The 14666-nt window shown below is 33.3% G+C and overlaps 1 protein-coding gene across 1 annotated transcript in view; it reads right to left on the minus strand.

Moving 5' to 3' along the window:
- Positions 1–1078: 1078 nt before the first annotated feature.
- The window catches only part of LOC128192680 (uncharacterized), a 45576-nt gene continuing 31988 nt past the window's right edge, over positions 1079–14666 (minus strand). The window contains exons 7-20 of the mRNA XM_052865560.1: positions 8365–8471; positions 6049–6197; positions 5694–5782; positions 5329–5460; positions 4668–4884; positions 4461–4551; positions 3715–3779; positions 3030–3159; positions 2511–2608; positions 2296–2388; positions 2061–2162; positions 1753–1887; positions 1495–1585; positions 1079–1382 (exon numbers count right to left, since the gene is read on the minus strand). Coding sequence (XP_052721520.1) covers positions 1242–1382; positions 1495–1585; positions 1753–1887; positions 2061–2162; positions 2296–2388; positions 2511–2608; positions 3030–3159; positions 3715–3779; positions 4461–4551; positions 4668–4884; positions 5329–5460; positions 5694–5782; positions 6049–6197; positions 8365–8471 — 1640 coding nt within the window. The 3' untranslated portion in view covers positions 1079–1241. The remainder of the gene's footprint in view (positions 1383–1494; positions 1586–1752; positions 1888–2060; positions 2163–2295; positions 2389–2510; positions 2609–3029; positions 3160–3714; positions 3780–4460; positions 4552–4667; positions 4885–5328; positions 5461–5693; positions 5783–6048; positions 6198–8364; positions 8472–14666) is intronic.

Genomic DNA, 14666 nt, shown 5'->3' on the forward strand with positions numbered 1-14666 from the left:
ATGTAGTGTAATGGATAGTAATATAGAAAACTACTCAAATTCATTCATTGAAAATAATTTATCTTTGAAAAGGAGCCAGCCCTTAGCTTTATGCAACAATAGTATTAACATAAATACACAATCATTGTTTTAATAATCTTAAACAATACATTCAGTAAACAATGTAAATTGTAGTTGACAATGTAATATTTGTATAAATAAAATTCGATTTATTAATTCACAGAGACCAGAACACTGCTTTGATATAGCTTCATCAATATTGGTTAAATGCACACTATTTTTTGCATGCATATACTTGAACTTACATGTAGTGAAAAAATATTACATATAACCGGCCTCAGTGTATTTAATCTGATTCGAATTAGATGAACAATTTTCACTGGTATTTTAAATGCATGTACATGTTCATGTAAGGTACAAAAAGCATAGAATTTATAATACAAAATAAAACACATCTCATTCACGTTAGAAGGGGAACCTGTTAGCACCTGACACTATCACACAACCAGATCTGGCGGTCAACATTTAAGTTTGCTACGGGAGACTGAGACATCAATGTGGATGAAACTACATGTATAAACTTATGGTTAATGATAGTTTGCTTTGAAAGAAAATTATACGCGTACACTTAAATCACATAATGAAGAACTAATAAAGTTCAAAATCAACACAAAAACACATTATCACAAGATAAAAAGGCAATTTTTTGGGGGGTTGGGGCAAACTAAGTCTTTATACTCCTTCTTACTGTGGTAAAAAAACCCCCCAACTTAAATAAGCTCCTTACCTTTTGAGTTAAAGATTTAGTGCTTATGTCGAATTTTTTTCAAAGATGAAAAGTATTTTAAAATGACTGATATGACTAATCAAAAACGCTAATATTGTTTTCAAATCATATATATGCATGTCTCAGATAACAATGACGCAATGATGACGTACATGATCAGTTACACAATAATGCGCGGATCTAGAGGGGGATAAGGGTACCGGGTTTCTACCAGAAAATTCAAACTTATTACTAATAAACCAAAAATAGGCACCCTCTCCCTCCCCTCCGCGCAAACAAAACTATCCCTTGTCCCTTGCCCCCATCCCAATCCTCCAGGGAAAAAAACTCTAGGTCCACGCATCATATTACAAATCTGGTGATGATCCAGAATCATTCCAAGGAAATGGTCCATTTGGCAAGGAATCATATAAAGCAACTTTATGCAATAAAGAATATCTGGCATATAAACAAGTCACATTCCTCCTCGGCATATTTCGTCTATGAGCATTAACGGCGAACTTTCCTCTTCATTGAAAACTTTGGAACAATAACGTGGAGACGATCTATCCTCATTACATTGGTCATTAGATAAGCACTCCTCGCTCTGAAATTTCTGAAATAATTTAACAGTCGATTTAAATCTTTATAAAACTTCCCCAAAATTACAGGGTGAATAAGTACATGTCTGTAGGTTAAAAGGATAGGGAAAAAACAACAACCCGTACCTTGTGTGTAATCACTAAAAACTTATAAATTGTTTGGAAAGATGGTCTCTCAACTGTATCGTTTTGCCAGCACCAACACATTAAATCATATCTGAAAAACAACAAAACTAACAAATTGGAAGATGTACAGATGTATAGTGCCAATTAATTAATAACATGTTTAAAACTTGTTGCTTGCATATTCGCAAAATAATAGTAAAAAAAAAAAAATGGCCAGAAATGAAAACACGTAATCAAAATCGACGACGTAATACGTACATTGACTGAGGACAAATGGCAGGGATTTCGAGTCGTCCCCCTTTCCTAACGAATGTCATCACATCGTTATTTTGTAGACCAGGATAAGGGATAAATCCGGACGTGAATATTTCCCACATTAACACCCCAAAAGCCCTTTAATTCGGAATATAAAATAGCCTAGTTATCTTTCAATAATATAAATGAAGAACAATGCACCGAGATAAAGCTTTGGAAAAAAAATCGGTAAAGAAGTATTAACATATACAATGTAGCCGATACCACTTATCAGTTTCATTTTTGTCGATAAAATGTTAATACACAATTACCAAACATCTGATTTCGAGGAGAAATATCCCTCCAAGAAAGCTTCCGGTGGCATCCACCGTATCGGAAGTAGTGCGGTTCCTTCCTTCCGGTAATAGTCATGCCTATGAAAGGTAGGATTAAAAAACTTAGTCTAATGACTATAATAATTGCACATGCGTACACAAGTCACGAAACTATTTCAGGCTACTGTGGTAACCTAGAATCAGTACGAATTTGATTTTCTGATTAACTCACAATAAAATGTCTTTGGCCAAACCGAAATCTCCAAGTTTAGCCACTCTATTGGGTCCTAAGTTTGTCAGTAGACAATTCCGGGCAGCCACATCCCTTCAATCAAAGAGAAATATTTGTGTATCAATATATCATTTTGAAAAAAAATCTAACCAAATGGCATAATACATACGTGGCTTAAATAACTTCAAACTTTGTGGTTATTTTTTGCAATTTACCTGTGCACGAAATGTAGAGATTCCAAATAGTTTAACCCACAAGCTATGTCACCCGCAAGTCTTAGAAGCTCGGACACTTTCAAGGTCGACTTTTGGGTCTTTCAAAAAGAAAAATGCAACCTTTATTGATTAAAAAACTTATTAAAAAGTAAAGATTAGAGATCATGGAGACTCTGCATGCTTTTTATTTCACAAAAACAAAATAAAAAAATTAAAATTAAATTAAATCTAATTTATTTCGCAATAGAATCAAACAAACCAAAGTACATGTAGTTCACGATTGAGGCTTAGTCAAACTTATGTATTATGATAACGTACATGTATGTGTATACATGATCATAGAAAGGTAATTGTTGATATGGGTACAAATGGGTAGCTAACCAAAGTTGCGAACCAGTATCGCGAATATTTTTCGTTCGCGAAAAGAAATGCAAAAATCTGGGATTATATACAACGCAGTGTATCATATATAGTCATATGAATTCATCATACAGAAACTAATAAAGTCAGAAAATATACCTGTTTATCTTTGGTATTTCGTAGAAATGTTTTTAAGTCTCCTCCCAACATAAGTTCAAGCAATATCATGTAGCCCCCATTAGAGGAGGATATTCCCAGACATTTCACTATATTTTTGTGTTGAAACTTGCTGCAATGAAAAAAAACAAATGTCAGTAAACAGTAACTGTTATTTGCAGTAACAATAATTTAAAATGTTTTATAAGATTTCAAAGAGAACCATATCCGCATAAAATGCTTGACACGTTTTTATTTATAAATTCTTTTTTTAATTACGTGCGATCAAGATAGACTTTAAATCATTATTATTTTACTCTCAATTTTTAATTTTTATAAAACAAAGGTTCTAGTATGATGTTGTATTTTCTTAAATTGTGGAGTTTTGAATTGACAGTGAAAATTCCTCACTAAACAACACATATACTAATTTTTTGTATTGTATTTCTTTCTCAAATCTTTACTCTCTGACTATGCGACAAAAACCTCAACGAACTAACTTGCGTATCACAAATTCATTGCAAATATAAATGATTTCAATGTTTTTTGCAAAATACATACATTTTACATCAATTAATAAACTTGCAAAATAGACAAAACATGATAAAACACGACATATGAAATCCACACACATGCTTCACGCATTAAATGTATGTATTAAAACGTATCGTGATATCAGACCACTTACAATAATATCAAAGCTTCCAATAAAAATTTGTCTTGGGATTGTTCATCTGCACTTTTTGATAACCGCTGTGAAATAAAGAGAGTTAATGAAAAATAAAACACAACATAATAAAATTAAGTTTTTGTGCTGTTTATTAATCTGATACTACTTCAGCTGAATTATGCAAAAGTTTTCTAAAAAGAATAGAGTTTGAATGATTATGACATCAACTCCCCTCTCCCATCTCGATCACCATTGGGACGAGAGGGAGAGGGTTTTTTTTTTATATGGTACATGTATTATTATATAAATAGTGCCTGTTTGGGAGGGTAACAGTTGAAATTGACACCCCGTGAAAACCATTGTCAACCGACGCGAAGCGGAGGTTGACAATGGTTTTCGAGGGGTGTCAATTTCAACTGTTATCCTCCCAAACAGGCACTATTTATTTTGTTATACTGAATGTCTTTTTTAAAATTTTTAAGAAAATTTTACTGCTTTTATATAGGAATAACGTGAATTCTACAGCGAACCGTACGCGCATAATTTTCGCGCATGTAACATTTTTTAATGTTACCCGTTGCCAAGTGCGTTGCTAACGCTGAGGGTAATAGTAAATATTATTAACTGCGTCTTAACCAATCAGATTTCAGTATTTAACATGAAAGTATAACAAATATTTATAACAACCTTAGAGCATAAGTAGATACTTTGCATCATGTGTGTAAAGAAAGTTAAAGAAACAATATCCATTATTGTTTAACTACCTTTACGGCTATATCAGTATTATTTCCATTTCGTTCTCTACCGAGCAAAATTCCTCTGAATACCTCTCCAAAAGCACCTCTTCCTAATAAGCTAGAAGCAAAAAAAAAAATAATAATAATGAAATAAAAAAAATTCCAGTCGGTATTTTCTTTCAATATGAAATATTCTTTACAAAAAACGGTGATGTTATCGTAGAAATCACTAACGTGTTGATTTGAATCTGGGACTTGTCTATCTCCACTATCGTTCCTTTCAACAACCGATGGCTGTACCAACGGTAGTTTGGATTTCCCTCGGTGAGTATATCCTCCAACGTCTTCTCTACTGATTTGGATGCCAGAAAATCGTGTATCGATACTTTGTTGTCTAGAGAATCAGTTGATTTGTAGTTTAGGCAAAGACGTTTTCTTTTCCGAACAATTCCTGAAATACAAACGTAGTATCAGTAGTGTGTGATCATGAGTACGGCCATTATGTGGACATTGACATTTGAGAGTATTATAACTATACAATTGGGTTTTTTGTAAAATTTGTTAGAAATAAATATTGTTTATGAAATTTTGTGGCATTAAAAAAATCCCCACAAAAAACATGTGTTATTTTTTTTATCACGATTTGAATCTGGACTTTATACATTAAAAAAATTATCACGGAATAAAATCTGATGCACCGGTATATACAAACAAATTGATATTTCACGAAGTCACGCAGCTTATAGGTTTACATGCAGAAAAATAGAGAAATTAAACATTGGCGATATTCATTTGATATTCGAATAAATGTGTGATGAAAGCATTTTTTATTCATTCGCAAGTGTGAATGTTTTATGTACATGTTCACGGTACAATGTAGCAAGAGTGAACATACCGAGCAGGATTATGAACAGAATTAGAAAACAGAGAATCAAAATGGCGGCAACCATGTATGTACTGGGTTCTCCTTGTACGGTACTCTGTGCGAAGTCTTGAGGTATCACTGTTGTAGATGAAGAATTGGAATCTGTAAATAAATTCCATTATAAAGTACAGTCTTGTTTCGATATTATGCCATATTGTTATATTGCTTGATCAGTATTGGAGTTCTTCATGCTTATAACAACCAATTGCCTGGGAATTTGACGAAAACTGAGTTTTCAGAGATTGGAGAAATATACTTTCAAAATACAACAGTACAATACATGCATAAAGATCGATTTTATCAATTACAATGTATATTAGAATTACATAACTTACTCGGAAAACATGATTCTGAGAATGCGATCCTTATTACTCCTAGAAAAGTCCTACTATCAAGATGAACAGTGCTAAACTCTAACTTAAACCTAAAAAAATAACCAACAAATGGATTAGGACCTTGAAAATCACACATGGTAGTACTATTGAAAACGTTTGCAAGTTTTTATACTCTAAAACTGATAGATGTACATTTAAAATTTAAATTACCCAATTCATAAAATATGTAATGCTATATCAATTATATTATGAGTTATTCATTCGTTTTATGTGATACTACACCTTTTCATCATAGCCTATATTGTGTCAAAAAAAGAATAAATATTGTTTTACGCTAGAGGCTAGAGTCACATACCTTTGTGATACATTTGAGATAGGATATGCGTAGTGATGTAGTGAAGGCGTTGCATTGATTTCACCAGGTATTGTCCTGTTGCTGCACATTTGGTTGAGGAAACAAATTCTCCAATGCCAGCGTAAATTCCCATACGTTGTCAAGTGTATCTGCAAAAGTATGAGAAAGTTGTTTACCATAATATTCATTATACATAATACATCGTTTGCACAGACTCTTTTAAAAGCGTTAGATTTTATATTATAAACTTGGTCACTTTGCCGCTTACGAGAGTTTATTCCTACATGTATCATCTATACTACTGAGGAAAACAAAGATAAAAAAAAAACACGTATTAACGCAGAATGGGACACATTTTGTCCGAATTTCCTGTAATACCATGACTTTATACTAATGTTTCAGAAAAGTTTTTTAATAGAATTAGATGTTATGCGCGTGGGTGGTGGTTGGGGGGGGGGGCGCTTCTATATATATATATATATATATATATATATATATATATATATATATATATATATATATATATATATATATATCGTTATATATGATGTCTTCTTCACGATCTTGATGAATAAGTCCAAATAGTTCAGTTGTGATCTGTTGATATATAATATTACATGAATTTGAAACAATCTAGACGATCTTAATTTGAATGTATATTCTCAAAATTTAAAGTAGCTTTCTTGTCAATTTTGGTATTTCTGGTGTAGTTGATTTTTAAGATTTTTTAGACACCCACCCTATTTTTCATTGTTTAAATTATCACTCTTAGAATTAAATTACATTAAATAAACTTTTATTTAAAAAAAAGACCAACTTCACTCAATGCGATCTATATGTAAATGTATATGCCAACTTTATTGACTTTTGTCATGTCTTTCAGAAGCTAAATTATCAAAACCGCTTTGGTTGGATTTTTCCTATAGCGTCACGATCATTTCTGTCAGCTACGTCATGCATAAATTATACACGCCGCCGTTGTGAAAACTTTCTGATCGGTCAACTTGGTGGAGTTATCAGTACACGCTTATGCAATGCCAGAGCTGAAGGATTCCTCAGAACAGTTCATTTTCCCCCAATATGGAGTCAATATCGACTATCCCATATGTTTAAATTCTGTACAAAATTCTCTCTCTCTCTCTGTAAACGGGCGTTAAACCATAGCCTCAAGCTACGTTCCAGAGTACGGCGTTATAAAAAATATAATATTTAAAAGTTGCATGTGCTAAGCGTTCATTTCATGTAAATACCGTAAATGTATAATGCACATTTATTACCTACTAACTTGCCAGTCGAAGTGATAGATATGAATTCCTCTATTTCTACACCTTTCGATCGGCAATCGACAGTCAATAAAAGAATTGAGCGATGGTGTGAAAGAACGAGACGGAAGTGGAGAGTGCAAGGGGGTTTGTACATGTGCGTCTTCATTAGGCAAGTGTCCGATTCGTTTCTCTTCTGTTGCCCCATCACTTTCGGTGTAAATATATATACTAAAATATCCCCAAACAATTTACTGCAGATTTCTTTATTTAACCTGTCTCTGAACCACCGATCACCAGCTCCATACATGTACACTGGTTTGTTTACATACACCAAAAATTATACAGCTCTTGATCCGCTTTCCGAGTACGGTTAAAAGTTGTTTAATAGGAGAAAGTTTGGGGCGAGTAAAGCTATAATTATTAACAGTAGTAAACTAAATGAAGAATTATTTAAATGGATTATTTGCACAAAATGTGGTATGGTAAATCTTTTCAAAAATAGCGTTATTTTAATGCTCGGTAAATTGCCGTAAAGTGTTTTTGTACATGTAAGTATTGTATGCACTGTAGCTTTATTTTCACTAACCCTAAAATTTCTACATAGAGCTATAGCTATATATGTATGTACCGCATGTATGCATGTTTTATCACGTGTACACTTTCGAAAAATAGCCCAATTTCGACAGTCACGAGTACCCATGTGAATTTTTCATTTTCTGATATGTTGTTGTTCTGTCCGTGCATAATTTTAGTATGAGTTAACCAGCAACCAATCAGCGGTAAGCTGAATGCACCAATAAAAAAAATTAGGGTTAAGGTGTGGGTATTGTTTATGTATGAGGTAGTTGATAGAATTGAACGCGACGCGATCGGAAAAGTCCAACCAAATCGGTTTTAGTAATAATGCAGTCGCCATACAGTGATGATGACGACGAAAAAAACCCGGAGAAATTTTCTTGAGCGGAAAACCATTTCTTGTTTTGTTAGTTTACGTCTGTCTGGGTTCACCAATTTCATTGGCCATGATAGGAACAAATCATGTAGCACTCACATAACAAATATTGCTTCCTAGCACAGGTGGGAATGTAACGGTCGTAAAGGATGCCGTGAACACATTATTGTTCTTACAGTAGTCTTTTCTTGTCAGAAGCATCCATTCTGAAATAAATAACATTATCAATAAAAAAAACCACCACTTCATTTATTTGGGGATATTTGATTCACAATATTTAATTATGTTAAAACATTAACTATGCTAGAGTCCTCAAAGGTTTTGATGGCGCTTAAATGCATTGGTTTTCTTTAGAACCGTCTATGTATACCTATCAATCAAGAAATAAGTGGGGAGAGTTCTAGGATTGTAACTGCAGAACCATCTTTCAAAATAAAGTTTTGAATTATGACAAAGCTTACCGTGACTTAGCCTACATGCTACAATAATATATTCTTTCCAAAATCAACCATATTTTTTTCATAGAAATCGATATGTGTGTGTGTGTGTGTGTGTGTGTGTGTGTGTGTGTGTGAGAGAGAGAGAGAGAGAGAGAGAGAGAGAGAGAGAGAGAGAGTGAGAGTATTTAAGGCAAGAAACGTTGCTTTTAATATTGGTTCAAAATCTTAAGTTTTTTATCAGTGCATAAAAATAGTTGTTGAATTTTAAACAACTAACAAATACATACTGCATGTATAACGAAGCTTGGAATAAAGAAAAGAAAACAAAATGACTTACAGGACAAAAATAGTATTTGCCCCCCATCTTTTGCCATTGCCAAAAAATGCTTTCACCTGAGCAAATCTAATTATATCTCGAAAAAATTGTCATTTTTGATGCGATATTTTGTTGTAAAATCATACATCGGCACAAGTTAATCCCCCTCTTTTGATTTTTAGCGGCACAATTTTAACCATACGCACGTTTTTGTGATAGTATTTAGCAAATGTTTTTCATATTATTTTTTAACACATTAGATATATGATACGTGCACGGAAAAATTTATTTTGCTATTAATGTTAGATTATATTATGTGTTTTATTTAATCATTTAGAAATTAAACGGAGCAAAATTATTCAGAGGTCATGACGCGACATAATTATTGATTCCTTACGTTTCATTTCAGAGTGAAAAGCAATGCACTTATATGTTGTACATCTACAGTAGTGTCATTAACCAAAAACTTTGATTCTTACTATAATTTAAATAGTGTACATGACAGTAACAAACAAATTTTGATCACCCCCCCCCCCTAAATTTCTGTATAAACACTGGCTTCGCCGCGATTACCCAGTACCATCGATGTGGACCGGAGTCTAAGGCCTTGGCATTGTGATCAAAGTTATACTGCATGGTACTTTTTAAGTTTTCAAACCAACAAGAATGATATTCTTTCAGATGAAAAACAAAGTAATTACATGTATTTATCACGTCTGCTGCTAAATACAATAAAACTACAAGGGGTGAATCATGCTTTTTGTCTATCGAAAGAGTCTTTTCATTAACACGACCTTTAATTTATCATCTGAAAAAAAAATGGTACCGTCGCACACGGTGTTGGTGTTAAAATGTCCTTTCAGAATGCGCGCACACTATTAGACTATTTTTTAAAACAAGAAATCGGGAAATATGAAATTTTATATACCAATCTGTTCGAATGCATGTGGACTTCAATAAAAAATGTCATAACATGTAGGATTTTTTTTTATATTTGATAAATTGGTGATAAAAACTTATTATAAAATTTTACTAAAAATGACATGTAGATAGGTAACACTTTAAAGATACATATCTCAAATAAACTACAATATCTCAGTGAATGTTCATTTTGGGGGGAACATTTTTGGCCGACTAATTACTGTGATGATGTAACAGATATACGTCAAAACGTTTTTGACGTAATCAAGGCCAGAAATCAACGCCGGATCAAAGAATTCTCAGAATGAAGTTGTAGATGGGTAACAAAACTTGAAAATGGCCACGCCAGGCTCAGGTAAATTACAAAATATAAATTGTGATTCAGGATCTTGCAATGATCTATTGAAGTTTTTTTTTTTTTTAAATAATATGTATATGCATTGTTGGCAGTAAATTTGTATACATATATCTTCTATTAATTCCTCATTTAAACGCATTTGTTGACAAAACCATTATGCTGGAGTTTATTCAACTCTTTTTTGAAAACACGTGTCACAAGAGAGATATTTCACAGTCGAACGTTATGCGCAGCATGGCGATCACAAGTATCATGCTTATAAAAACAATTCCTGGCTATATTTCATAATAATAAAAATCATTATAGAATGTGCATTTTCGTAGGTTGTATAACCATTTAAAAAAAAGAACATGTGTCCGCAATTTTTATTAATATAGACGTATGAAAATGTCAACATGAATGTCACACTTTCATAAAAATACATTAAATTGCATTAGCAATGAAAAGAGAAAATAACTTGGACACTTCTTTTAAAAAGTGGCGTAAAAAATTCACAAAAATGAATCCCAGTTAGAAATGTGCTTTTTCTCCCAAAATTTTTGATGCCAAATATACAAACATTACGAATCAAGATAATTGATTTTTACAAATAAAATGATGTCAACATTATATGTCACGGGTACGTAAAATGACGCAAGGGCTCAAAACGTTATGTGTACATTTTTATTTTCTTCATAAAAACAGTTATAGTGAAAATTATAAATACATGTACCTACACATTATTTTGTGAAAAAGTAGCAATATATATATATATATATATATATATATATATATATATATATATATATATATATAAAATTGATGCCAAATATCCAAACTTAACGAGTCGAATTAATTCATTAATACAAATGAAATAATAACGACATTATGAGTACATGTGAAATGACGAAATGACGGGAAGAATTAAAATTAATAAAGGAAACAGAGAAGGGTAGAACAGACTCGGGAATGGAGGAGGAGAGTGGAGGAAAAATAGAAAACTGATTCCAACTCCAATATCTTTCCGCCGAAAGGTAAAACAGGTTCGCTGCAAGTAAATGGGCAGTAATGATTTCGGTTAAGTGCTAAAACAAACCAAATTAGATATTTTTGTCCCGCAGAGTATACTACTAATAAAAAAATACGTATAGATTCATAAAGTTTAAAATTTGTGGATTTTAATTTTTAAAACAGTAGACTACTGATAAATTTTACAATGAATGTACATCGAATTTCAGAAGAGACAGTCAAAGCTGCTCGCTGAGAAAACGTAAACAGCGCGAAAGAGAACGTATTAAAATAGAAAATAATCAGAACAGAAAGAAAAAAGAAAAGGAAAGAAGATTAAAATTATTAATTGAACAGGAGGAATCTATGCGGAAACAAAAATCGCTTGCACAAAAAAGATGGCACCAAAAAAACAAACACAACAGCCAAATTCGGAGCGAAAATACAGAGTACGGTAACCTAAGGTCACCATTTAATAATAAAATGTAAATATGTCTAGCTGTAAGAAAATTAAAAAGAAATTTACCGACATCCCCGACAAAAAGAGCAGCTACCATTGCGGCCTTTCTAAAAATGCTCACTCTCCAACTGTTAAATTACTTCAAAACTGCAAAATTATTCCTTCTCCAGAGGAAAAGGAATCAGCTACTCTTCAATTGTCCGTTCTGTGTGACATAAAAGAATCGGTTTCAAAGCTAAAAGTTGAGCGCTGCGACAAAGCAAGGGAGGCCATGGATTTTCTAACAGCTTCTTTCGGCGGCGAAAATGTTAAAAAATCAAGAGCAAAGTCTTCACTAGCAAAAAAACTTGGTCTTCCGATCCGTCGAATATCAAAAGTGTACAAAGTTCGTACAAAAATCTTACATTCGGAATCATCATCGTTCACTTATACAAAGCGGAAAACAAGATCTGATGCTCTGTCTGATGATACCCGAAAACGTGTGTATGATTTTTGGTGTTTGGGTGAAAATTCGCACCCAACTGGAAACAAAAATGACGTGAAAAGGGTTCGAATAGGTCCAAAACAGTATTCTTCTCACGTTGTTCATATCTTAGAAAAAACACAAACAGAAATATATGCCGACTTTATTTCAAAGAACCCAGAAATTCGTATTTCTCAAAGACTTTTTGAGGCATGTAAACCTTACTATATTCGCCCAGCTCGTCAAAAGGATCGAGTTACTTGTTGCTGCCGTTATCATCTTGAAATGAAATACGTCTTTAAAGCATGTATGTCATTCAGAAAGACCCTGTAATATATCATGATATGTATGAAATAAGTAATCAAACTCTTTGTCCTACTAATTCCGACGGTCTACATAACAAATCATGTTTAGACAGAACTTGCTTGGAATGTGGTGTTAAGAAAGTGCACTTGCACCCAAGGAACTAAGAACTGACGACGCTTCCCCTGCATGATGTTTCTTGGGAGTGTTTTGATTATGTAAACATTAAGTCAAAAAGAGGCGAAACCAAGAAACTGATGCTCGTAAAAAAGGTTACAAAGCCTGCTGAACTTTTCCAATATATGATTAAGCTTTTCGAAAAATTTCCAATGCATAATATGGGGGCTCAATGGCAAGTCCAACAATTGAGATATTTGGTTCAGAATTTACCTCAAAATCACTGCGTTACAATTCATGACTTTTCCGAAAATTATCGTTGTAGTGAAAGGAACGAAATACAATCAAATTATTATTAAAAAAACGGAAGTCTCCATTCATGTAACCATACTTCACAGGCATGCTATCCTTGAATTAGACGGTTTGGAAAGTACTGCGGAAAAAAACAGAAATAGTTACGGAACACTTTTATGTCATATCTCCTGATAAGAAGCATGATCAACATTTTACCCATTATTGTCAAAAACTTATTTCTGACTACCTAAAGTCCATTACGTACGAGGTCAAAACAATGCATGAATTTTGCGATGGTTGTGCTGCACAATATAAAAGTCGCCATTGTTTCGGCGACTTATCAGATTACCTTTCAGAATTTTGTTATCAAAAGTTAATTAGAAATTTTTTTGAACCCAGCCACGCAAAGGCAAAGGGCCCACAAGATGCAGCGGGAGGATTTTTAAAAAATCATGCTGATCTTGCCGTCATTAGGGGTACCTGCATCATACAAGATGCGAAAGGCCTCTATTTGTTTGCAAAAGAAAAACTTAAAACTCCCAAGGACTCTACAAATGTTCGACGAAGGATTTTTGAATATGTAGAAGAAATTCCTAGAGAAAAAGCAAGGTTATATAAACCTTTGCCGGGAATCAGATCTATTCATCAGCTCGTGTCAGTTATTTCTGGTGAAAACTACATTCGACCCCTATCTTGTTACAATTGCGAAGATTGCATTGAGGGCAATTCTGAGCAATGCGATCTCAGTAACAGTTTAGGCAATGCAACACTGATTTATTTCACAAAAGAAGGCTTGGATAATGACACAGCAGACCCAGAGAACGAAACATCGGAATCACAAATATTATCAAATTTAATTACAAAAGACTGTATATCTGCGGTACTTTGTGACGATAATGAAAATGATTATTATGAAATGAAAGCAAGTTCAAAATCAGTTCTACAAAAAGATGACATGGACAGGTGGGGGGGGGGGGGGCTGCTTACAGAAGAGGTACACAAGTTATCCGAGGCCATTACCTCGAAAAATCAATGACACATTGCAAATTTCAGAGGAAGTTCATTTAACAATATTACAAGCTGTGAGTGAATCACATGGTTTTGAACATTGATATCGCTGAACTGAACTAATATTGAAACATTTTAACGTTGTGAACTTAAGAATTGGTTGTGCATATTTAAAAGATATTTTGAAATTGCAGTTTTGAAATACAAAATCTTTTACACGCAGAAAAAATCAATATGAAGTTGTTATTTTTTAATTTTTCGTATGCTGTGCTTAATATAATGTATCATTACGTTATGAGTCAAATGACGTTTTTGACGTTTTTGACGTTACCGAAATTAACACCAACACCGTACGCGACCATAAGTTCAAAATAAAAATTTGAATTATGACAAAGCTTTCCGTGACCTAGCTACATGCTACAATCATATTCTTGCCAAAATCAACCATATTTTTTCATAGTGTGTGTGTGTGTGTGTGTGTGTGTGTGTGTGTGTGTGTGTGTGTGTGTGTATGTGTGTGTGTGTGTGTGCGTTTGCATAATCCCGATACTCACTACATGTACTAGGTTACACACGTGCGACTTACTACATTTTCAAAACTCACTACTTGCACCCGTGTAGTGAGTTTGAAAACGCCGTAAATCGGGATTTTTCGACGTGCTTTACCCAGAAAATATAAAACATAGCTTAGTGTGACTTTCCGGTTTACACATGATTTTTGTTACACACTTACC

This window comes from Crassostrea angulata, chromosome 7, assembly GCF_025612915.1.
Source record: "Crassostrea angulata isolate pt1a10 chromosome 7, ASM2561291v2, whole genome shotgun sequence".
Classification (NCBI taxonomy): domain Eukaryota; kingdom Metazoa; phylum Mollusca; class Bivalvia; order Ostreida; family Ostreidae; genus Magallana; species Magallana angulata.